The following is a 25,638-nucleotide window of genomic DNA, read 5'->3' as shown; positions in this document are numbered from 1 at the left end:
ATAGTTATTTCAGTTAATCTTTGTTACAGTTATTTCAGTTGAACATTATCATAGTTATTTCAGTTGAACATTATCATAGTTATTTCAGTTAATCTTTATTACAGTTATTACAATTGATCATTATTACAGTTATTTCAGTTGATCATTGTTATATTTGAGCTTTGTTATCTCATTTAATCATTGGTAGTTAAAAGTAGTTAATGTCTCATGAAAAGGAATTCACTATATTTGTTCAATTAATAGTTGAGGAAAACTCTTTCTAGATCGTTTTCATTTTGTTATGAAATTTTGTTTGTTACAAAATTATAAAATTAAATTACATTATATAAATATATTACAATATATATTTAAATGATAATATTTTAATGTATAGGTTCACTTCTGGAATAGATATGAGAAGTGGCAGACAAATTGGTGGACATTAAACAAATAGACTATGGAGAAAATAATGTAAAGGACAAGGTGAGAAAATATGGAATTCAACATGGATAAGGCAATTCAGGCATAAGAAGCATTTTTTGCATTGTTTTCTTCAAAAGATCAAATAGTGAAAGTTTGGTCTTTAGAAGATGGGTTGTTGAGAGGAGAAGAATTGGACATTTTGGATCCTCAAACTATCTGCCAATCTGCAGCAAGACTAGTTGGAAAATCAAAAAAGAGTAGGGGTGGGAACTCAAATCAACAAAAGAGGAAAGATGACACGTAGAGAGGTTCAATTAGCGTTACAGAATTCTGAAGAAGACCAAGGGAGCTAGCATCTCCCTTAGGGGCAATGAAGATTCTATCATGTAATGTTAGGGGCCTCTCATCTCCTAACAAGAGGTGCTTGGTAAAGGGCTATTTGGAGAAAGAAGGTGTTGACTTTGATTCACCTCAAACTATTTGCAAATATGCAGCAAGACTAGTTGGAAAATTAAAAAAGAGTAGGGGCAGGAACTCAAATCAACAAAAGAGGAAAGATGACACGTAGAGAGTTTCAATTAGCATTACAGAATTCTGAAGAAGACCAAGGGAGCTAGCATCTCCCTTAGGGGCAATGAAGATTCTATCATGTAATGTTAGGGGCCTCTCGGCTCCTGACAAGAGGTGCTTGGTAAAGGGCTATTTGCAGAAAGAAGGTGTTGACTTTGATTCACCTCAAACTATTTGCAAATATGCAGCAAGACTAGTTGGAAAATTAAAAAAGAGTAGGGGCAGGAACTCAAATCAACAAAAGAGGAAAGATGACACGTAGAGAGGTTCAATTAGCGTTACAAAATTCTGAAGAAGACCAAGGGAGCTAGCATCTCTGTTAATATTTTAGCGTCAGTAGAAGTAAAACATTGATTATTTGATATATTAATCTGTGTTTATGTTTTTCAAATAAATTGTTATTGGTGATTCTTATATATATAATATATATTATATATGTAATATAATATATAATATATATTATGCATTATATATCTTATATATATAATATATATGATATATGTAATATAATATGTATTATATATTATTATATAATAATATTATAATATTATATTATATTACTATATATGGTTAATATATTAATATTATATATATAAGATGAGATATGTATATAGTTATTTATAAACTAAATGGTGATTAACTATCGAGACATGTCTCCTCATCTCATATTATACATGTATGAGATCTAAATCTGCATTTGGAAATCATCAATTACAATGGCAATGAAAAGTACATTTGCAGAAACAATCTCAGTTACTTCAACATGGTATCAGAGCAGGCTGCAAACTTAAGAGAATAAGAAAGAGACCATCTGCCTAAGAAATCAAGATAATTGCAGAACAAATTTAATCCCATAGGAGGTCCTCAAACTTTGGTCAAAGCTTTGTATGGTAGATAGAAGGTGACATAACATGAAAAGGAAATGTTATATTTGTGTTGCCATGGAGCATGACTACATTAATAATTCCCTCTGCAATAGCTTGATTATGAAAACAATGATTGCAAATGATGTTTGGGGAAAATACTCTGATGAAAATAGCACTTCATATAACAGAAAAACTGCTCCCATGATGAAGCCTTGTGAGATTGAGAGCTGGGTGGAAAGCATGGAATGAAATGATGTCTTTATTTGCTGTCGTGTAGAGGATATATCCAAATAGAACAATACACATCATTGATGTATAAGGGGTGATTATTGGTCTGACAGTGTGCGCCGATCACGAAACTTGACCAGTATTAAGGGGATGACTAAAGATGGAATTAAAAATATATAAACATGGTGATACTACTAGAAAACAAATGACGCAAAAGGTGACCTCATATGCAGTGGAATCCCATAATTTTGATTTCAATTGAAACATAGGAGTGCAGAGTTAGCAGCCCACTAAAATCACATATACATAGGAACATTGGTGGATTACTAAAGTATAAGCTTGGACAGTGATTGTATTTTGTGCTTGGATGGTGATCGTATTTCCAATCTTCCATGGAGAGGTACGAGCTACAACCAATATGTCACTGATGCGGCATGTACTCAAATGTAAATACTTGGAGGCCATCACCGCTATGATATTTGAAAAATAAACCCCAACATAGCGGACTTGACAATGATTATAATCATAGTTGGAAAACTCGCCGAGTACTCGGCGAGTTTTAAAAACTCGCCAAGTTTCCTAGCTTGGCGAGTTTTTCACCAGTTAACTCGCCGATTTAAAAACTCGGCAAAATGGTAAAAACTCGTCAAGTATTCAGCGAGTAATCGTGAAAAACTCAGCGAGTTTTTCATAAAAACTCGCGATTTACTGGTGAGATTTTCACCCACGGCCTATGACGGATTAAAGCAGCAGTGAATGTGTTTTTTCTCATTCTTTCTTGTATTTGCATTGTTTAGAGCCTTGAGGAGTGAAGAGAAGAAGGTTTGGAGGCATTCTTGGCTGATTGCAAGTGATTCAAGGTGGATTTGAGTGGATTGTAGAGGATTCTAACCGATTTTAGAAGACAAATTTCTTTCCAGGTATGTTCATCTTATCATAGTTTGAAAACTTTTTATAGTTTTATAACAAATGTTCTTTTGTTTTTGTTATTGTTAACTTGTTTGTAAATGTTTTCAAATCATTTAAAATCATTTTGAATCATTTGAAACCCTAGCTTCTAAGGATATGGTTGAAGTTTGTTGTTTGCTAAGGATATGGTTGAAGTTTGAAGTTTGAAACTTTGAATCATTTGAAACTCTAGCTTCTAAGTTCTAACTTTGTTTATTCATTTTTCTATATATTTATGTGTAGGGCAGCGGTCAACCATTAAAAAAATGACAAACCCGCAAGAAGAGTGGCCACAAACACCATGCCCATTTGAATATATAGGCACTCGGCCTAAAAATGCAAGAGATAAGGCATGGCGGTATGCCTATGAAGCTCCAAATCCAAATGATATTAGGAAGGTGATATGCATTCCCTGTGAGAGAATTATTTCTGGAGGCATAAACCAACTCAACTACCACCTTGCAGGCATAAAGAAACATGACTCAAATCCTTGTCTCAAGGTAACTGATGAAGAAAAAAGATTCATCCATGCCCTACTTGCAGCTGCTGAAGAGAAAAAATTGAATAGGGAGAGGGCAAAATTAGCTATGAGGGCAGCCATAGCTGAATCAAAAGGAGCTCCTTTTGATATGCAAGAGGAAAAAGAAGCATTTGAGAACATACCAGGATCTCTTCGTGGCCCACGGATCCGCAAACAAAATTTCTCATTTACCGGTTCTACTTCTTCTTCATCTCCTATTTCTTCATCATCACCATCTGGATCCCCATCAGGGATAGGTGGTTATTTTGTGCCCAAGAACACACCTGGAGCACAACCATCATTAGAGGGCGCTGCATGGTTTAAAGAGGTGCATGAGCAAACTAATATTGCAGCAGCTGATTTTTGGTTTTTCAACAATATCTCAATGAATGCCACTGATAGTCCCTATTGGGTCAATATAGTGAATGCAATGACAATATCAGGCAAAGGGTACAAGCTGCCTAATTGCAAGGATATGAGTGGAAGGTTAGTATTTTACTATTTAGTAATTGTAAATAATTGTGATTCACTTTAGTTCATTGTTATATTTTAAATCTTAATTGTTATAACTTATTTCCTAATTTTTTACTAACACTTACACTTTATTTAATATTACACCTAAATTTTGTAGGTTGCTTGACAAAGCGGTTGGTAGGGCAACATTGTTGATAGAAGACCAAAAGAAAGAGCGGAAGAAGTATGGCTGCACCATTTTATCTGATGGGTGCACAGATGGAAGAAGTAGAACCATTATTAACTTCTTGATTGCTTGCAAAGATGATGTGGTGTTTTGGAAATCTGTCGATGCCTCCAACAAAGTGAAAAATGCAGCCACATTGGCTTTAATGTTGGAGAATGTTGTCATGGAGGTGGGAATAGAGAATGTGGTGCAAATAATCACAAATAATGCAGCAGCATATGTGGCAGCAGGTAGATTTAATTTTTTTTATTTGAATCAATATGAATCATGAATAGAATGCTATGGATAATGGTATTATTCAATTTACATTTGATGTAATTTGTAAATACTAAATATGGAAAGTTTGTTACTGATTATTGATTTTTTGCTAATCTTTTAGGTAGAATCCTCCAAGAGAGGCATCCCACACTTTTTTGGTCACCTTGTGCAGCACATGTCCTTGACCTTCTTTTGGAGGACATATGAAAACTTGATTGGGTGAGTCCAATTGTGGAAGATGCTAGGCGAGTCACGAAATATATTGATAATCACCCATGGGTTCTCAGTTTGATGAGAAAGGCCACTAAAGGCAAAGATTTGATGAGACCTGCTATGACAAGGTTTGCAACGGTCTTCTTGACGTTGCAAAGTATTCTTGACCACATATTGGCTTTGAAGCAAATGTTTGTGTGTGCTGATTGGGTTGCTTCACCTTACTCAAAGAAGCCCGAAGGAGAGGCTGTGGCACGAATAGTGTTTGATGATAGCTTTTATGCAAAGGCTAAGGAGATTGTGGAGGTAACTTCATTATATTTTTAGTTTATTCAAGTTTCATTATCAATTCATAACTTACTATGTTATTAACTAATTTGTATTTTTCAAATTTCAAATGTAGATGTCTCTACCCCTGGTTCTAGTCTTGCGCACATGTAATGGGCAGCAATCCCCAATGGGAGGTCTTTATGAGGCCATGGATAGGCTGAAAGAGGCTGTTAGAAGTTACTATCACAGGGATAGTCTCAGATTTGACCCCATTTGGGAAATAATTGATAGGAGGTGGAACAATATGCTCCACCAACCTATTCATGCAGCAGGCTACTTCCTCAATCCCAAATTCAGGTACTATGATAATTGATTGTCCTTGAAGTTGGGATTTTAATAAGTCTTTATTTTACTTTACTTTTTAAGGTTGTGTAGTAAGACTTGATATCATTTTCTATTTGTTTTAGGGCTGATGATTCCTACTCAGATCCTAATGGAGAGGTCATGGAAGGTCTCTCTAAATGCATTGAGAGAATGATATCAAGTGAAGAGGAGAGAGACCTTATTGTGACCGAACAACAAATCTATGTGGAATCAAGGGGTCCTTTGTTCTCTTCTATGCTAGCAAAGAGAGCAAGATCTACTCAAGCACCAGGTAAAGCGTCAAACTTTAAAAATTTTGCTAATTGATAAGTTGTGCTTCTGATTTATTTTTTATTGCTTTATAACTTTTTTAATTTTGTTTTGCAGATGCTTGGTGGGCAAGTTGGGGTGGCAATACCCCCAATTTAAGGAAATTTGCTCTCAGAGTCCTATCCCAACCTTGTAGCTCATCCCATTGTGAGCGCAATTGGAGCTTATTTGAGTCCATCCATACAAAGAAAAGAAACAGATTGACTCAAAAACGGATTAATGACCTTGTTTATGTGCACTATAATTTTAAGTTGTGCATAAAAAAGGCACAGCTCTTAGAACTACCTAGTCCGCTTGATCTAGATGAGATAGATCCTTATTCTGATTGGACAGCACAGGAGCCAAGTCCATTGTTTACACCAGATGAGATCGCTGATTTGGAGAGGCAGGCCATGGAGGGGGAGGCTAACACTGATTTTCAGTTCACTATGGATGACATTGAGGATGAGGACGAGGATGATGATGATTCAGGCGAGGATCAGGTATTACCATTAGGAGGAGATGCATCCTCTTCTAGGACGCCGAGCCAGTCAGTAGGGACGTCGAGCGACGGGGCACAGCCACAGAGTTCACAATCACGCAGCTCACGCCCTATCCTAGTGTGGGGCACTTCTTCTAGGACTAGACCCCCTCGCTTTCCTGCTAGTACAAGTGGAAAGAGGAAGATGTGATTGACATTGTCACATTGTATTGATGTATTTAGACTTTTAGTATTTACTTCTAGTTTGACAGATTGAAACTATTTAGTAATTTACTATTTTGCTTCCTACCATGAGCATTCTGCATGAGAATGCAATTTTGTACGCATTATGCATTTATATATATCTAAACTTCGTTTCTTTCTTTTGTATTGTCTTTAATTAACTTATTAGATGCATCTTCTCATTAAATTTTGCAAAATAAATGTAATTTTAATTAAATGTCAGCGGTTTTTTAGGTTCCCGAGTTTTTTTTTTAAATCGCCGAGTTTTTCCCGATTAAACTTTTGGGGGCCTTGGCGAGTTTTTGCATTTGGCGAGTTTTCCAACTATGATTATAATGACATAAGAAAACACATATTGTGATGGGACACCTTATTTTCCAGCTTACGAAATAAATTTCGAGTCTTTCACTGTACAATGCACTTTCTACATTGTCTTGTGCTTTCTCTCTCCGACTATCTATGTCTTTGCCTCCTTGAACAACTCCTGGTCAAGAAGAGCAAAGCCTGCCTTGAAGTTTCAAACTCACATAAATTACTACTATGTCCATTGATATGAATATTAATATGCTTGGATTGGATGTTTTGGTAAGCGTACACTAGGTGACGTGGGCATACAACCAGTCTCTAGGGAGGAATAAACCAGGCTCCGCCTAGTCACCCATCCATGCAGAACTAACTTTCACATTGGGCACCGACGATAGATCAGCGCTAAGGAGCCATACGTCACTGTTGGGCAATCAAACTTAAAGTAATAATAAAGGATGTATTTAGGTTTGATTTAAAAGTAGTAAAGAAAAGGCACGACTTTTGTGTGAACGGTTTTTAATGAATGGAAGAAGATAAGGAGGTGCAGAGAAGAATATAAGAGTCAGCAGTGTATATTTAACAAGAGTAAGGAGAATGATACGATTTGTATAGTACCTATCCACTGTGTATTGAAAGTTATCTATGTGGATGAAGGGTAGAGGTAAGTATTAATACTCTATGAATATGTTAGTGAAGATATTTAAATATATACAGTAGGGATATCGAAATAATAATTAGAATATGGACTATGTATATTATTCAAAGTTATGGTATTTTTTTAATATCATTTAAAGGTAAATGTTATAGTCTTATATAATATATTACAGTCATCATTGATATGAGATCCATTAAATATTATCAATTTTGAATATAGATTTTTATTTGAATAATATGAACATAATGGTCTTGAATTTAGAGGTTCTTAATTCACTCGATGTTGCATCTTTCTGAAACAGCAATAATCACTTTATTGAAATGAAGACGAGAGTGATACGCCAAGGTTGCAACTCTTCATGATTCTAGAACTTCATTGGAAAGTTGTGAAGAAACACAAATGGTTGGAATATATCCCATCTAATATGCATGACATGGATTATTATTGCTACACAAATTTACTCTTCGGATCTCATTAAGGGTTTGTTGCACTTAATTGAGGGAGGAGAGAGTAAGGTTGGAGGATCTGATCATATTAAAGTATAAGAGATGAAATGAAATGAAATTTAAATATATTTATAAATATTGAATTGCTAGGAGAATATGTCATTTAAGGGAAAGTCATATACAAAAGTGATGTATTGTGTTATCTTAATTCTATTATTGAAATTAAAGAGACATATTATAATCATTAATGTTGTTGTTAGTAATGAGCATGAGTTAAATTACTAACATCCTAATTAATATTAATATGTTGTAAGAGCTATGTGCCTTGATCTTTTCCTCTAAAAATGTTATTGTAGTAAGAGGGAGCTTGACATTTCATTATAAACAACATTGAAAGAGAGGGAGCAGATGGAGGTTGCAATTCAATCAACCTTTGGTGATCTCAATTATATTGATTCAAAGGGAGTAAACAATGTTGAGATGAATCCTCTAGTGATCAATAAATTTTCGCAATCAAGAGGACCATGATTTATGAATATACCTCATGATTGTGATAATAGGCCTGCCCACTGATATATGATGACAATCTTATGTGATGCATAATATATGATTAATCAAAAGATCTAACAAATACCTTTGCAAGCACAAAGGAAACTTGAGTTGTTGTGAGACATTAATGAATCTTTTAATAATTCATCTAAACCATCTAAAAGTCTCTCTTTGATGAATGAAACTCGAGGTATGAGTTGTAGATTCATTCATGTGGCACAATCATAATCAATCTAGATATTGATGAATTGTGGATGCATTTGCTTCTACTATTAAGCTCATTAAATGTTTGGATCCTCAACGGATGAAAAGAGCAAGTTGGAACTTAGAAAGAAAATGCCATGTTTGATGTGATGTAAAAGTGTTCAACGATATAAGAGTGGGAATTTTACATTGTGGGGGGGAATAATAACCAATGTTTCATTCCCACTTGAACCATCCTTAGAAAAGGAGATATTCCATGACCCTCATGGGCAGATAAGTACTTATATATTTTACATTTATCTATTCATTTATTTGTAATTCTATACATACTATAAGGGTCATTTGCTTTAATCTTTTCCTTTATGTTTGAGGATATTCTTACAAGAAAAGAAGGTTGGTACTTCAATATGCTACCAAATATTGTAACAGACTAAATCTAATGATAGCAGTTCCAAAGACCCTAATGATCAAGATGGATAAAGTGTGGCTCTTAATGCAAGTATCTTTGATGATTGAGATTGTGAGATTCTTCTACATTAAGATCAAGATGGATAAAGTATGGCTCTTGATACAAGTATCTTTGATGATCGTGATTATGAGATTCTTCTACATTAAGAGGGAGTATGACACTTCTTCGAAGGAAATGTTGGAGCTTAGAAGATTGATACTCAGAGGGAGTCTAGAAATCCATGTGTGTGACTACATGATGTTGATGGGCCTACTCCTACGTATATCATGAGGAAGTGATGAGTTTGTCAAGCATTCTTGGGCAACAAGAGTTTGAGTTTTTTTTTTTTTTTTTTTTTTTTTTTTTTTTTTTTTTTTCTTTTATTTGAGGAAGTAACAAGAGTACCTGACATCCCGAGATCTATATTCAAAGGGAGAAATTTTGAGATGCAATCCCTTATGGATGATATCTTCTCTATGAGGAGGTTCTAAAGTGAAATGTAAAATTGAATTATTTCAAAGGTAAAAATTGATATGTTGATTTCAATCTATATCTAGTTATATAATTGTTGTTTCAGATATGTAATGAAAGGTGACGATCTTTCATTGGCATATATAAACAGAAGGTAAACATTGTAAGGTGACGATCTTACATACGATAGGCCTGTTATAATGGTTCTTTGTGCCAGAATTTGCTGAGCGCCATGATAACAAACAGAAGGTAATCTTTGTAAGGTGACAATCTTACAAATGATAGTCTTGTTATCATAGACATCTCTAGATATTGCTTTCGGACAATTAGAGATCATGGGTAACAAATCTATTATGTGTATCATGAACATTTATAGACATTTCTTAAGTGCAAGTAGAGAACATGAATGTGTTATGGGCATCTCTAGACATTGCTTAAGTGCAAGTAGAGATCATGAATGTGTTATGGGCATCTCTAGACATTGCTTAAGTGCAAGTAGAGATCATGAGTGTGTCATGAACATCTCTAAGACATTGCTTAAGTGCAAGTAGAGATCATGAACTGCAACTGTGTCATGGACATCTCTAGACATTGCTTAAGTGCAAGTAGAGATCATGGGAATTTTAATCACTTTGGACATCTCTAGACATTGCTTAAGTGCAAGTAGAGATCATTGGAAATACTTTATGTTGCTAAGAGATTTTAATATACATTGTGTTGATTACATAATGATTATGATTCTAATGATGTTTTACTTCTCCCTTGCTAACGAGGGAGTGTTAATGTTTTAGTGTCAGTAGAAGTAAAACATTGATTATTTGATATATTAATCTGTGTTAATGTTTTTCAAATAAATTGTTATTGGTAATTCTTATATATATAATATATATTATATATTATGCATTATATATCTTATATATATAATATATATGATATATGTAATATAATATGTATTATATATATTATGCATTATATATTATTATATAATAATATTATAATATTATATTATATTACATATATGGTTAATATATTAATATTATATATATAAGATGAGATATGTATATAGTTATTTATAAACTAAATGGTGATTAACTATAGAGACATGTCTCTTCATGTCTCTTGAAGAGACATGTCTCCTCTCATATTATACATATATGAGATCCAAATCTGCATTTGGAAATCAACAACTACAATGGTAATGAAAAGTACATTTGTAGAAACGATCTCAATCTAAGTCACAAGGTTCGAGTTCAAGTTCGAGTTTGCCAACTATAAAATTCGGATGAAGTTCGACAGAGTGGAAAATTCAAAAAAAATTTGACATTAAATTCGCCCTATATAAATTTAATATTTTAAAAATATAAATAATATATTTATAAAATATCTAAATTTAACATTTATAAAATATAAACCATAAAAAACACTTTATATAAAGAAACACATAATTTATAAATACTATAATCATTAATAACATAAAAAGTAGGAGATAAATCACACAGTTAATTAATCATGATATCAATATCACAACATAAAAAGTTTTAAAAATTAATTAAAAATTATATTTTTTAATTTAATATCAATAAGTTTGATATTAAAAAATTTAAAAACTAATTAAAAATTATATTTTTTAATTTAATATCAAAATTAAATGTATCAAAATGTTACATCTTGAATATCAAATATTTATATTGAAAAGAAATAAAAATATATTAATAATAAAGCTAATTAAAATGTAAATGCTAAGTTTTAATAAACATCCTTTAAAACTTTAAAACACTACATACAACATACTTAAACATCCTTTAAAACTTTAAAATACGTGATAAAATTTCTGAAGAAAAAACTTTAAAAAGAACCGTTGAGACCAAAATGGAAAAGTCTAGTGGTGGGTGCACAAAGATTTAAATGCCTTATAGGGTGGGCTTTGTAGGCATACAGATAGAAAACTACTAATTCTTTGCAGAAGGATAGTTTTTGCAAATGCTGGTAGTAAAGAAAATCAAATGGCTGGTGGGAAGCATTGGGATCTCCATGTCTAGTTTTTGCGGCTCAATAAGCTCTCTTTCCAGGCTTGTCTATATTTCCAGATTTGCGCTCTATTGAAACCAGTGGATCAAAACCCTAAACGGTAAATGCTTTAAAATTACTTAACAAAAATCCTAGCTGACTGCTCCACGAATTTTTTCAAATTTTCCAGCTCTTTAAAATGTTCGCCAAATTTCAAACTCCAAGCCAGAAATCCGGCAAACCTTGTGACATAGATCTCAGTTATTTCAACAATCTCCCTTAAGGGCAATGAAAATTCTATGTAACGTTAGGGGCCTCTCAGCTCCTCACAAGAGGTGCTTGGTAAAGCGCTATTTGGAGAAAGAAGGTGTTGACTTTGATTTAGGAGACCAAATTCAATCAATAGGCTAGTATGTAAAGATGTGATGGGTGTTTTCATGATGCTCATGAACAATTTGGAGGCAATGGGATATTATGGAATGCATATGCATTTTAAGTGTCATCAGTTGAATTAGACAACAACTGAATATTATGTAATTTCAAGTGTTATTTTTAAAATTTAGATTTTCATTCTTTTAATATGGGGCCACATGTATTGAAGATAAAGGTGTATTATGGGAAACTCTTAAGTGAAATTTGGAACGTTTAAAAATAATTATTATATTCTTGAAGGGAATTTCAATGTGATCTTGAATCCCAAAAAAGAACGGTGGTGGCATTGCAAAAGTTGATAGAGTGATGTCAAAACTTGAGGATTTTGTGGAGGCAAGTGATCTCGTGTAAGTGGTTCCTAAAATTGGGTATTTCACATGGACAAAGAGAAAGAATGGATTTACAAATATTTTTAAAAAAATTGGACCGATTTTTATAGGGCAGAGTTGCATGGTAAATCATTTTCCCTTTTCTCTGCCATATTACCTATCTCGTATCAAATCGTGTCCCAATGTCATTGGAAGCCATTTCCCAATGTTATTCTAAGTAACTAAATAAGTTAAACCTAGAAATGGCTATTTTAAGTCTGAATTGATCTGGTGGAGGGATAATTCACTCATAGGTAATTTAGAAGAGTGGTAGAAGGAAAGTAATTTTTTTAGGGGAATGGTTAGTTTTTGTTTTATGAAGAGAGATCTATATCAAAAAAAACTTGAAAACGTGAAATAAGGTTGTGATATTGTTATCAAGATTCAACTATGTAGTTTTCAAGTCAAATCTATTGACCCGTGTTTCATGAGCAATGGTTCATAAGACCCCATCTCTCACGAGAATGAATGAAACAATTAGCACTCACTACATCTAGGTAATGCTCATAGGGGCAAAGCATTGAGCCTTCATGGAAAGTCACCCATTCTAGTATGACTCCAAATCGGGTGTTCTTAACAATGGAGTTTCCTCCAAGGTCAAGCCCACTTATCTTGCTACCTCATTTGCAAAACCTCCAGCAAGCGTTGTGCCTTATGAACCCCTCATTATAGAGCCCCTCTAGCTCATGAATTGATAAGCAGAAGTTTTCATAGCGAGTGACATTGTGATATTGTTATTAGGATTTAACCATTGACCCATGTTTCATGAGCAGTGGTTCATTAGAACCCATCTATCTTAAGAATAAATGGCACACTTAGAACTCATTGCATCTAAGTGATTCTCCCAAGGGTTAAGTACTAGGCCTTCATTGGAGGTATCAACTAGAATTTAACAGGTCATTTGATTAATAACAATTATACAAATTGAGGTATGGCAGCGGTTGAGATATACAGCTATGAATGTGCCTCCTCTGTGTAGTAGAGTGGAGGAGGGTAACAAGCAATTAAGAGTTAGCCAATGGTAATTACAAGCAACAAAAGTTGATAAAAAAGATCGCAATAACTAGTAATGCAAGCATGTCAACTTCATGAAGAGATATGGTCTAATAACAATCATGTCTTAAGAGTTCATTAATAATCATTGGAATCCATTACAAGTGAAGAACTGATTAGCGATGGAGAGGTGTGTTTACACTAAGGAAAGGGAGATGCTAAAGAGAAGTTCCTTTGTCACCGTGTCTCATCATTTCAACACAATATATAAGTCATAATCATTCAAACAGACTCATTGGACATTTCTTCTTATTTACATAACCGATATTGGGTCTGCTCTATTGAGCACATTGCCTCTTGGCAAATTAGAGTCATATAATAACACAAGTCGAAGAAGAATATTTCTTGGCTATTCCTTAAGAATCAAAGCTTTCAGGTGTTACAATAAGAAGCTACATAAAATAATTGAAAGCAACCAAGTCTGCATAGATGATAATATACATCATAAAGAATAACTCAGGACATTAATCGTGAAGAGGAACAGAGCTGCAAAGAAGAAGAAGCAAAAGAAGTTAATAATGTGAAAAATCTACAACACCAACAAAGCCACCCAAAACACCTTCAAGGTTTGTTCAAAGAAATCATCTAGAAGACATAGTTATTGTGACATAGACACAAAAATTCAAACAAGCAGAAGATTGGCCACCACACCCGGAAACGTCTTTACTTTCTAAGGTTGAGCCCAAAGTATTTATGGAAGCAAGCAAAGACACACACTGAATGACTACAATGGAAGACAAGTTAAACCAAATAGTGAAAACTGAAACTTGGGAAACTGTTCCAAGACAAGCTCAAAATGTAATTGGTACCAAATGGGTCTTCTAAAATAAACAAAATGAAAAAGGTTAAGCGGTCAAGCATAAAGCAAGATTGATACAAAAGTGGAAGGGGTTGACTTTAAAAATACATTTGCCCCAGTTGCACAACTAGAGACCAATAGCATGTTCCTAGCATTTTGTTGTCACAAAAACTTCAAACTTTCTCGAATGAACATCAGGTTAGCATTTCTTAAAGGACATCTAAAAGAAGAGGTCTATATCAAACAACCTATAAGATTCATCTTGTTAGAGAACAAAGATTATGCATGCAAGCTTTAAAAAATTAAGGATTCAAGAGAGGTGTAGGAGTACCATTATCTACTTCAAGATTGAAAAAATGCTTGCAAGCTCAAGAGTTCAAGAGAGGTGTAGCACAAGGTCAGTGATTGATTAACAATTCAAATGCAATTTGAATGTAATTTAAATGTGAAGAAATTCCTGAAAATTACAGTCTTTTTTTCAAAAGACCAAAATTTTAGGGTGAAAAATAACCCTCAGGACTGATTTGCAAAAATCGAGGAATTTTAGGTGGAAAAATCGTCCATAAGGCTGGTTTGCAAAAGTTTGGGATCGTTTGGAGATTTTTGCTTCTCCGATTTAAAAGGAATTTCTTGTAATAAGAAAAGAATATTAATATCCAACAAAGGGTCCAAGGGACTAGAAGTTTACAACAGAGAAAAGCAGCTCAGCAGGAGCACCAAACGGTGTCCGGGAAAGAGCTAACAAGACAGAAAAGAATTGAAAAAGCAACGGAGTCCGGGCATGTCTCTGAGTACACTTATAAGACCATAATGATAGAGTACCCTTAAAAAGCCAAAGCTGTAGATTGCTATTTCACCATTACATCTTCTTGTGATTGAAAATAATAATCAATAAAGTTATTATACTCCCTGCAATAAATATATATCTTGGTGATGATTTGGTAAGATTAGGTACATATTGACTCTTCAGGTCAACCTTTGTACTAATCATCCTATGTTGTATTGAGTTTCTATATTCAGAGGCTACCATTGATAAATTTTCGAGTATCATCTGTGGCCGATGCCTGAAATCACTGGAGACCATGTGCATTTAAGTGAATATAGTGTAAGCATTCATATTCCCAACATATTTTATGGTATTCTCATCTCTGTCTGCAATCATTGTGTAAGATTCACGCAGGTAACTCTGGTGTACATGTGATGTATATTCAGTTTCAGATTAATTTCCTTTATAATAAGATTAACTACCTACACAAACATTTTTCTATACTCATTATAACTTCTGTAACCTTATCTATAAAATTTAATTCTAAATACCTTTATATTAGAAATAAGTTTGAAAGAATCTTTTGATAAATTTCCACGTTGTTTCCATCCTTGATCAGCTGCTTCATACCGATAAATACAAGGTGCAGGAAGTGGACTGATGCCTAGGACACTGTCTTCTTTCTGCACCCTCATAGGTAAAATAGGCATCCAGAATTATACTTAAAAGCTAAGCCTAGTAAACAACAACTATCAATATTAGAATATAAATTAAGATACCTTTCCTATATATACAAACACCAGTTACAGAAAAGATGAAAATATAGTAGAATTTGTATCATTATACTCCTGAAACAACCAAGATTAAAATAGCAAAAAAAATCATATATGATATAAATCAGATATTACCGATGCAACCCCACAGATAAAAAGAGTATGCAGAAGAGGACTGATATCCATGGAACAAGCATAATGTCGATGAAGACTAAAGGTCTCAACAATCTACATTTCAAAATGCACAGAGTCAGAGTTCCAGGAGAGCCGGAATAAGATACAATGACATCAGAAACATCAAAATTAAACTGCTAATGAAATCAAAAAATCTTGCATATCTGAAATTCCATGAAAAACTGCATGAAAGTTAGTTCAATGATTACCAAGAAAAGACTAAAACTAATCCTAGACTTACAAGAGTAACCAACAAATCATATAATAATCTTGTAAACTGAACAATTAATATTGTTATTACACTAGATGCACCATATCCACATATGGAAATATTGCCTTAATGAATGATTGAGTACAACATTTTTCTTAAAAATGTTTTGATTCAATAGTGATATTATTTCAGGTTATTTTCCGAGGCCCTATTACCCGTTCATCCAAGGACACCCTCAGGTCTTAACCTTGGTTTTAATTCACTGTGAGGACACTTCACAACCAACCCTGATTCAGCCGGATCCAGTGCAGGGGGAGCCCAAGAAAATCCAAGTATATTTTGCATGACCTGGACAGAACACTCGGAGAGCATGTCTGAATAAGACAGTTTTTTCTTTTAATTTGTATTTACTTTTAAGTTTTTTTGTTCCTCGTTGACCTAATTCTTTTAGAAGAGCTTGAGATCAATGTGCTCCTAGAAGGTCATTACAGGGAACAGTAGAGGGTTTTTTTGTCAGGCATCTCTTTGATGATTTCAACAACCCTGACAGTGGGAGAACAGCATAAAACCAGCTAAATACCACCCACTTTATTCTCACCTCTTTGATGTGTGGCTTGTTTTTGTACTGCTCATTACTCAAAAACTAAGTTACCACATTCACTCAACACACCTCAAATTCAAAATTCGGTTCAGTTGACATTTGAATTCAGTTCACAGTCAATGGAAATTCACAGTATTTATTTTGAAAGAATGCATTGGGCCATCTCTCCTAAAGTCCAATTGGGCTTCAACCCTCATGCTCTGACACATCCTCAGATGTCATCGATCTACTCCCCACAATATCATTTTGGAGGGGTCCGATGCTCATCACTTCAAACTTGGGACCATCCTTGATCTAATTTGGCTTATCCACCGGTTAGGTGGCTTCTCTAACTCCTCAGAGAGCCACGAGATATATTCTTGCTTGGCTTACTACTCCTCTGTGGTAGTCGTTGGGTCCAACCTTGCTAGCAGAGCTCGTTGTTGGTTCACTCAGGCTTCTGCTTTTCTTGGTTCAATTGGGATCTTGATTGATCGTCTCCCCCCTTTTAGTTCTCCCTAGATGTTCCAGCTTACCTCCTTATTTCCCATCAAATTTTGAACGGTACATTAGCACAACTTGGATTACCCCTATGGGGGGTTTCCAGTCGACAATAACCTTCTACCCTAAGCACTACATGGATATTCAGGATAGGATCATTGTTCCCCCTTGGTCCCTCACTCGCTCCTAGACCCATCCCCTTTGCATCTCTTTGGGCTTGTTCAAGGTATGCTCGCATCTATTTCACATTTAGACAAACTATCAAATTCTCAGAGAGGATAGGATTGTTGCCTTTGCTCTCTTGGGGAGGTGGAGTCCGAGATGCATTTTATCTTTTATTGCCCTATTAATTAAGAGATCAGAGGGAGATTTTACTGCTTGTTTGGAGGGTGAGGGAGTCTATCCTTCTTTTTCAGATACACCGATCAGTAGTGCCTTGCACTTTACCTATAGGAAACCATGCGGCCTCAAGCCCACATTCTCAAGTCACAATGCCCTCTGAGACAAGACTCCCACTAGCTCATCACCTCCTTCACTCATGTGCCTTCTGCCCAAGGACAAAGAGGTCGTTCCTCGACTTCTCAGAGTTGCACCAAATTCGTGAGACTTCGCAATGGTTACACTTAGCAACTCCAACCTACCTCCGATGGTTCTTCAAGACAGTCTAGGACCTGTACTCGCCTTCACCTTAGACCTTATCTTTTGGTTCTTGGTTACTTTTCACTTGTAGGATGTACTTGGCTCTTCTTGCTTCTTATTATGTCTCCTTTCTTTTTGCTTTCCATTCTTTCCACAAACACTGTTTGGTGTTCCCGCAATTGGTTTTGGCCCTGTTGTACTCTTTGCAGTCCCTTAGATTTGTTTGTGGTCTACTGTTGGACATTAATAAATTTATCTTATCTTCCAATTTTTTTCCTTTCTTTATTTTCGTATGTTTTTCAATGTCCATTGTTTATAAAGGTATATTGTAATGTCCCCAGTATGATCTTTAAAGATTTAAGACTGATTTATTCCAAAATTCGAGTTAAGAACTTATTTTATAGTCAAAAACCCTTTCTTTTAGCACAATATACTTTACAAATTTGTATTGATGTTGGTGGTCATCACTTATTATCAGAATGATAAATTGTACTATGATGCAATTGAAAATAATGGCTTAAGGTTTGTCTTTAGTGCACAAATAGCTTATTTCATTCCACTTTTATTTGAGAAATGTTATGCCAATAAGACGACTAACTTTGTTTCGAACAAATGTTGGATAATAATGTTTATACATACAAAGTATTCACTTGATATATATATTGCTGATGTATATTGGTTCCTCTTATGAAAAACTCCATTTAGATGATTTGCGTGTTATATTTCCTTTGGTTTACAAATACTAAATGGACAATGTTTTCGAACCCTCACTTGTAGGGATGTTATTATGGTTTCTGAATTTAATAACTATGCAATGTTCGACTTCTTCCTAATTTATTGATCGTTAGACTATATATCACTGGTTATACTGAGAGCAAACCCAAACTGTATTGAACAAAATGTAGTAATATATATTATTTTGATTCTTGATGATAGGAAATTGTCGGCAATGATCTGTCCTTACAATTTCGGCCATTGATTATATGTACATGCCACAATATTCTCTGTGTTTGATTTTTTCCTTCTTACCCGATCGTTCGCCTTCTATTTAGCGCCTTTGTTACTTTTCTATACTAGCAGATATGTATGAGTTTGTTGATATCTTCCCTTTTATATTTGCTCATTGTTTTGTGTTTATCTATCTATATTCTGATTCCTTCTATTCCCTCCCCTCCTTGTTAGCCGACTGGATGGGTCCGGCAGTGTTCTATAGCCGACGGATAGACTGTCGTCGGTGTTTTGTATTTTGTAGCCGACGGGTACATAGTTTGTAGCGGATGTAATGTTGTGGCCGACTGACTCCTTCGGGAAGGTTCGGCGGTAGTATTTATATCTCGTCTGGGATCATTGTAAATCATCATCATCTACTCTTGCGAATATTATTCTGCTATTATATTCCATTGTCTGTATGCGTTGATTTATTTACCACTACGGTAAACATTTGGCGCCATTGCCTTATGAATCTGGAAGTTGGGAAGAATGAAGATTAATGCCAAATCAGCTTAACAAGGATCGGAATAAGGCGAAGGGAAAAGATGGAATCTGTACTGCACAAGAACATTTAATTCTGGCACAGCAGGCAGACCGTCGAACAAGATTCCAGAAGGTTGCTAACGGAAACAGGAGTGCGGAGGAATTGTTGGAGGAGACTCGGCAGCGGGTGGAATTGGTGGAAGAAGCACGGGAGGAGTTCTTGAATTTGTGTTCGCCGAGGGAAGAAAATTCAGACGGAAGAGCATCAACTCGCACGGCTCGCAGTGCCAAAGGAGCACAAGCGTGGAGTGACCTCTTCGTCCGAGATAGATTCCCACGGGAAACAGATCCTTCTTCTTCACCAAAGTTTGCAGCTGTCGACACCTTCGATGTGGGAGAGCACTCCGCCGGTGTGGGAGTACATACCGCCGATGTGGAAGTGCAGACCTCCAGTGTGGGAGTTCAAACCTCCGGTGTGGGAGTGCAGACCGCCGGTGCGGGAGTGCAGACCTCCAGTGTGACAGTACAGACCTCTAGTGTTGTGATGGCAGGACCCAAAGAAAAGCTACCGAAGTTTGAGGGCGATGGTACAGCCAATTCCATCCGACATTGTAAGACGTGAGACGATCTGGCAGGCAAACAGAATCACAAATGCCAACGAATGGGTCAGGCAATTTCCGGCAACCCTACGAGGTGTGGCGATTGATTGGTTTTCGGATACAGATCCACAAAACTTGAGTACCTGGGATAACATTAAAAAGGAGTTCTTGGCGGAATTTAAACTCTTGAGGGATGATAATGAAATCGTAGCGGAAATTTTCAATACCAGGCAGGGGAAGCACGAAACTGTCTGTGTCTATGCCAGGAGATTAAAAGACTTAATAAACAAAATGGAAAGCAAGCCGGCAGACGGATTGCAGAAAAGATGGTTCGTGGATGGCCTACGATCGAAATTGCGGAGGAAAATGAAAATTGTGCCACCATCGTCATATGTGGATGCGTATAGCAAAGCACTGGATCTTGAAAGTGAACAGAAGACAAAGAAGAAGAAAACTAGCTCATCTGATTTTGATGACGACTAGCCTGCCGGAGATGATAGCAACGACGACGAAGGCAGCAGCAAGAAAGTTCGGGCCCTACAGAAGGATATGGTTCGCATGATGAAGGAGTTTAAAAATATGCAGAAGGAGCCAAAAGGAAGTGAACTGTGGTGCACAGAGTGTAAAACCGACGGCCATACTAAAGGATCGTGTCCAAAAAACCAATTTTGTGACATTTGTCAGATCATGGGCCATTCGACAAAAGACTACCCCTTTAATATGAAGACAAGAGGATCTCCGCAGGTGCTTCTCACACAGGAGGCTTCCCCGTCGGGTAGTAGCGGAAACACAAATACCGCCGGTGCTACATCTGGAGGATACAAGAATAATCGGCGTGGACAGAACAATAACAATACCAATACGAGCAGAAGCCGGATCCAATATGATGCAAACAGACGACCGATTATTCAGTGCCGCGCATGTAACTTGTGGGGGCATTTTGCACGGGAGTGTCCAATAGCGAATACACCTTAACTATTGTGCCGATGGTGCGGACCAGGTGATCACAACGACTCAAAATGTCCAAAATCCGGAGTGAACTTGATCACTGTCGGAGCGAATGAGGAAGAGGTTTTGGCAATTACGCGGCAACAAGCAAAAGAATACCCAGACCCCGCCGAAGAAAAGAGGAAATTTGCGGAAGCACGAGCGGAGGTTGGAAAAGTATCCCAAGCAATAACACCTCTGGATACCGTCGGCACTTTAGCGAGGAATTCCGCAAAACAAAACATAGTACGACAAATATTGCAAACAGAGGTCCAAGTAAAGGTAAGTGATTTGCTTCTCACCATGCCTCAACTTCGATCTGCTCTTTCAAATATTCTAGGAGAGTCAAGTCAAGAGAAGGAAAAGTCACCGGGAGAACCAAGTCGAGGGAAGGAGAAGGAAATTGCTGTTGGAGGAGAAGATCAGATGTCGCTGGCACTGACATCCGGACGGCACCCTACAGTCATCGAGATGGGGATACTTGGACGTGTTCTCACAGACACCATCGTTGACGGAGGGTCAGGCATAAATGTATTACCAGAAGACACCTGGAGGAAACTTGGACAGCCGACATTGTGGCCTCCAAGATTTCAGCTGCTAACCGCCGATCAGCATGGCATTAAACCACTGGGTATTCTCATGGCACAGCCGGTAACCATTGGCACTCAGCCGTTCCTGATGGATTTCGTGGTGATTCCGTTGAAGAGGAAAGGCTATGACACCATCCTCGGCCGCGGGTGGCTTATCGAAGCAAGAGCTCGACACGACTGGAAGATGAACACTTTATCACTGGAAAGCAAAGGTCGTCGATTCGTCATTGATCTGCATACCCAAATGGTAGGAGAAGAGGCCCTGTCGTCAGATTCTGAGGGAGAGGAGGACGAAGGCAGGCAACGGATGGAACCTGATCAGGAGGGCGTCCTCCGATTGGACGGAGGAACAACGGATGACGACTTGGATTCCGTCAACGGTCTCTACCACTGGCAAATGGAGGACTATGAATTATTTCATAGCTGCAATGTCCAATCAATTGAGAACAAATATCCGAAGGAGTTTAGTAAAGTAAAGGAGGGGGAGGCACCGTTGGATGTTACACCCACCCATGCATTCAGTGAAGGGGAGACAATCAAGTATAATGAAGCTACGCTGCAAACGATGAATTTGGGGGGCGAGGCAGAACCGAAGAACATACTAGTCGGAGATAATTGGGATCTCGTACTCAAGGCCACGGCATTCAAGATATTTATGGACTACAAGGATGTGTTTGCATGGACATACAAGGACCTCAAGGGAGTGCCACCGGAATTATGTGTGCACCGCATCCCACTGGTGGAGGGAGTTGTACCTGTACAAAAGCAACCCTACAGGATGAACAAAAATTATGCGGCACGGGTTATGGAGGAAATCAACCAGATGCTGAAAGCTGGCATTATCTTCAAGGTACAGACCAGCGAATGGGTGTCACCAATAGTCATCTCATTGAAGAAGGATACTACTCAGATCCGAATATGCATCGATTTCAGATGCCTGAATGCAGTGAGGATCAAGGATCCTTTTCCGATTCCGTTCACAGATAGCATTCTGGAGGAGGTTGCGGGACATGAAATATACTCCTTTATGGACGGGTTTTCCGGATATAATCAGATTTCTATAGCGGAGGAGGATAAGTTGAAGACAATGTTTGTCATCGAAGATGGGGTCTATGCGTACAACCGGATGCCATTTGGGTTGTGTAATGCGCCGGCCACATTCCAGTAGATTATACTGCACATCTTCGACAAGATGTCTGTGGGAAATTTCAAAGCCTTCCTGGATGATTGGTCAATATTTAGCACGGAGGACGGACACCTAGCAGCACTTAGTGAATGTATGGAGAGATGTCACAGAGCCCGGCTAGCATTGAATCCCAAGAAGTGCAAATTCATGGTTCCATACAGCAGACTGCTTGGACACATTGTCTGTAAGAAAGGATTAAAGACGGATCCCAACAAGGTGAGAGTCATTCTTGAAATGCAGCCATCTACTAATGTGACGGAGGTAAAATCTTTTCTCGGGCATATAGGTTATTATCGGAGATTTATTAAAAATTTTGCCAAGGTGTCCCAACCGTTAGATAAGTTAACCTGCAAGGAAGAATCATTTAGATGGGATAAAGAACAGGACGAGGCATTTGAAGGGCTAAAGGTACGACTAGCTACGGCACCCATCCTGGCATATCCGGACTGGAATAAAGAATTTCATGTTCATGTGGATGCCTCCAACTATGCGATCGGCGCGATCCTGGCACAGACTGGTAATCATGGACTGGGTCATCCAATATACTTTGCCAGTCGGTTGCTATCAAAGGCCGAGCATAACTACAGCACGACTGAAAGAGAAGCGTTGGGAATGGTTTATGCTGTGCAAAAATTCCGTCATTATTTGCTTGCTACATTGTTTGTGTTCTATGTTGATCACCAGGCCTTGTTGTACATGATTAATAAACCCGTCATCCAGGGGAGGATCAGTAGATGGCTACTCCTATTGCAGGAATTCACCTTCAAAATCATTGTCCGGCCAGGAAAGAAACATGTCAGTGCCGACCACCTATCGCGGATCAAAACAGGGGAACCAGCGGAGGGTGTGAACGACGATTTCCCTGACGCGCAGCTATTTCAAATTGGGGTACTGTCGGAATGGTACAGGAGTATTGGCAAGTGCCTGTCAACAGGATAGTTTCCCACGGGGATGTCACCGAATGATAGGCGCAAGTTGATAATCAGAAGTCGTACGTTTCAATTGATCAATGCATTGCTCTACAAAATGGGGCTAGATCATATTCTTCGACGGTGTGTGTTGGAAGAGGAGATACCGCAGGTGTTAAAAGAAGCACATGAGGGTCCCGCGAGAGGACACATGGGGCCAACACCACTGCACAGAAGATATTACTTGCAGGTCTCTTGTGGCCGACGGTGTACAATGATGCGCGGGAATGGGTAGTCGGATGTGACACGTGCCAACGGGCCGGGAAGCCGCTTAAGAGAGATTTTATGCCACTTCAACCCTCACATGCGCAGGAACTTTTTGAAAGATGGGGACTACATTTCATTGGAACACTGAGGGTGAGCAAGACTCAACGGTGCCGGTACATCATTGTTGCAACAGAGTACCTGACCAAGTGGGTGGAGGCACGTGCATTACCAGATAACTCGGCCGTCAACACTGCGAAATTTATTTATGAACAGATCATTACCAGGTATGGAATCTCGTTACAATTAACAAGTGATAGGGGAGGTCATTTTGTTAATCATGTTATTCGACTGCTCACCACTCAGTTTAAGATTTATCATTCACTGTCGAGTCCGTACTATCCAAGAGCGAACGGACAGGCAGAGGCCACCAATAAAATTCTAGTATCCATCATCTACAAATCCTGCGTGGTGGAAGGTGCTGATTGGGAGGAAAACTTACCCGCTACCCTATGGGCTTACCGCACGGCGTACAAGGTGACGACAGGGCACACACCATTCCAGTTAATGTTTGGACAAGAAGCAGTGGTTCCAACAGAATTCGTGATTCCGAGTCTCCGAATAGCGTTGGAAAACAAGTTGGATGACGACAGAAGCTTACAAGAGCGATTAAATAATCTGAATAAGCTAGAGGAGAAATGGTTGTTGGCACAGTGGGCGACGGAAGTGGCACAGAACAGACGCAAGCTCTAGCATGATAAGCATCTGAAACGTAGCCGATTCCAACCGGGACAGTTAGTATTGAAGTATGATGGCCGTAATGAAATCAAGCCAGGAAAATTCAAGGTGCGATGGGTTGGACCATATCAGATCCGAGAAATTGGCGACAATGCAGCAATCAAACTGGCGACCTTGGATGGACAAGAGATGGCTCAATTAACGGATCTAAATTGAAACTATATCGCGCAAGAAAGTTCTCGCCGTCCTTGAATCCTCCATTGTCGTCATTAAAGGACTCTCTGGCGGCAACATCATCTGGAAGAACCTCTGTTATTTGATGTGTAAAAAAAATAATAATAATAAATAAATAAAACAAAAAAACAAAAACAAAATTTAAAAAAAAAAAAAAAAAAAATTTAAAAAAAAGTAAATAAAAAATTTAAAAAAACGAAAAAAAAAAAATTGAGGGGCCCCACGGACAGAAAGGCCCCGCAAGCAACAGCTTGTCCACGAGCAAAGCCAAAAGCCCTGTGGGCAACCAACTATCCGTAGGCAAGAAAGTGAAAGGCCCCGCGGTGTCCGCGGGTTAATAAAAGCCCCGCGAGTAGCCTGTCCGCGGGCTTTGAACTTATAAAACCTAAAACTCCTCCGCCAGTTAGAGTTTCTTCGCCGGTCAACCTCCTCCGCCAAAAAAAAAGCCCGCGGTATGCAAACAAAACGAGCAGTTTCAAATTTCTATCATGAATGGAAGGAGTGGAGCGCGGGTGAGATGCAAGGAAATTCAATATTTTCTCCTCCTTTCGTCTGGGAAGCCGCAACAAAAGCCCTGAAGGCAGAGTAAATCAGATGGACGGGGCGATTTAGGGTCATTACAATCGTAATATTTCCACGTAGCAAATGTAAGAACCATGGCAAAGGTCACATCAACAGTGTACAGTGAAGACAAACGGTATCTCTCTGCAGAATTAAGAAAGCGGAAGTCTTTACTACAATAAAAGCAGCAGAGCCTCTTTGCAAACTCAGCTAATAGAAGGAAAAAAATGGTGTTATGTGGCTTCTCCACCCAGGGCCTAGGTACTGGAAAGTGTGAATTCCAAGCACAAATGTCTTCGAAGGCTATGCTTTAGCACTCAATTCACAGAGATGTCCTGTTAGGCT

The 25,638-nt window shown here is 37.5% G+C and overlaps 1 protein-coding gene across 3 annotated transcripts in view; it reads right to left on the bottom strand.

The window, feature by feature from the left end:
• The window catches only part of LOC149552084 (uncharacterized), a 266,469-nt gene that overhangs the window by 83,674 nt on the left and 157,157 nt on the right, over positions 1–25,638 (bottom strand). For 2 of the 3 annotated variants that reach the window (XM_089787555.1, XM_089787558.1), the window contains 2 exons: positions 15,784–15,876; positions 15,427–15,558 (listed from right to left, as the gene is read on the bottom strand). In XM_089787555.1, coding sequence (XP_089643681.1) covers positions 15,427–15,558; positions 15,784–15,876 — 225 coding nt within the window. The remainder of the gene's footprint in view (positions 1–15,426; positions 15,559–15,783; positions 15,877–25,638) is intronic. The other variant, XM_089787557.1, reaches the window with a different exon arrangement.

Source organism: Cupressus sempervirens, chromosome 6 (genome assembly GCF_028749045.1).
Source record: "Cupressus sempervirens isolate cs-2001-9-10 chromosome 6, ASM2874904v1, whole genome shotgun sequence".
Lineage (NCBI taxonomy): Eukaryota > Viridiplantae > Streptophyta > Pinopsida > Cupressales > Cupressaceae > Cupressus > Cupressus sempervirens.
This window is presented reverse-complemented; position numbering and strand designations above follow the sequence as displayed.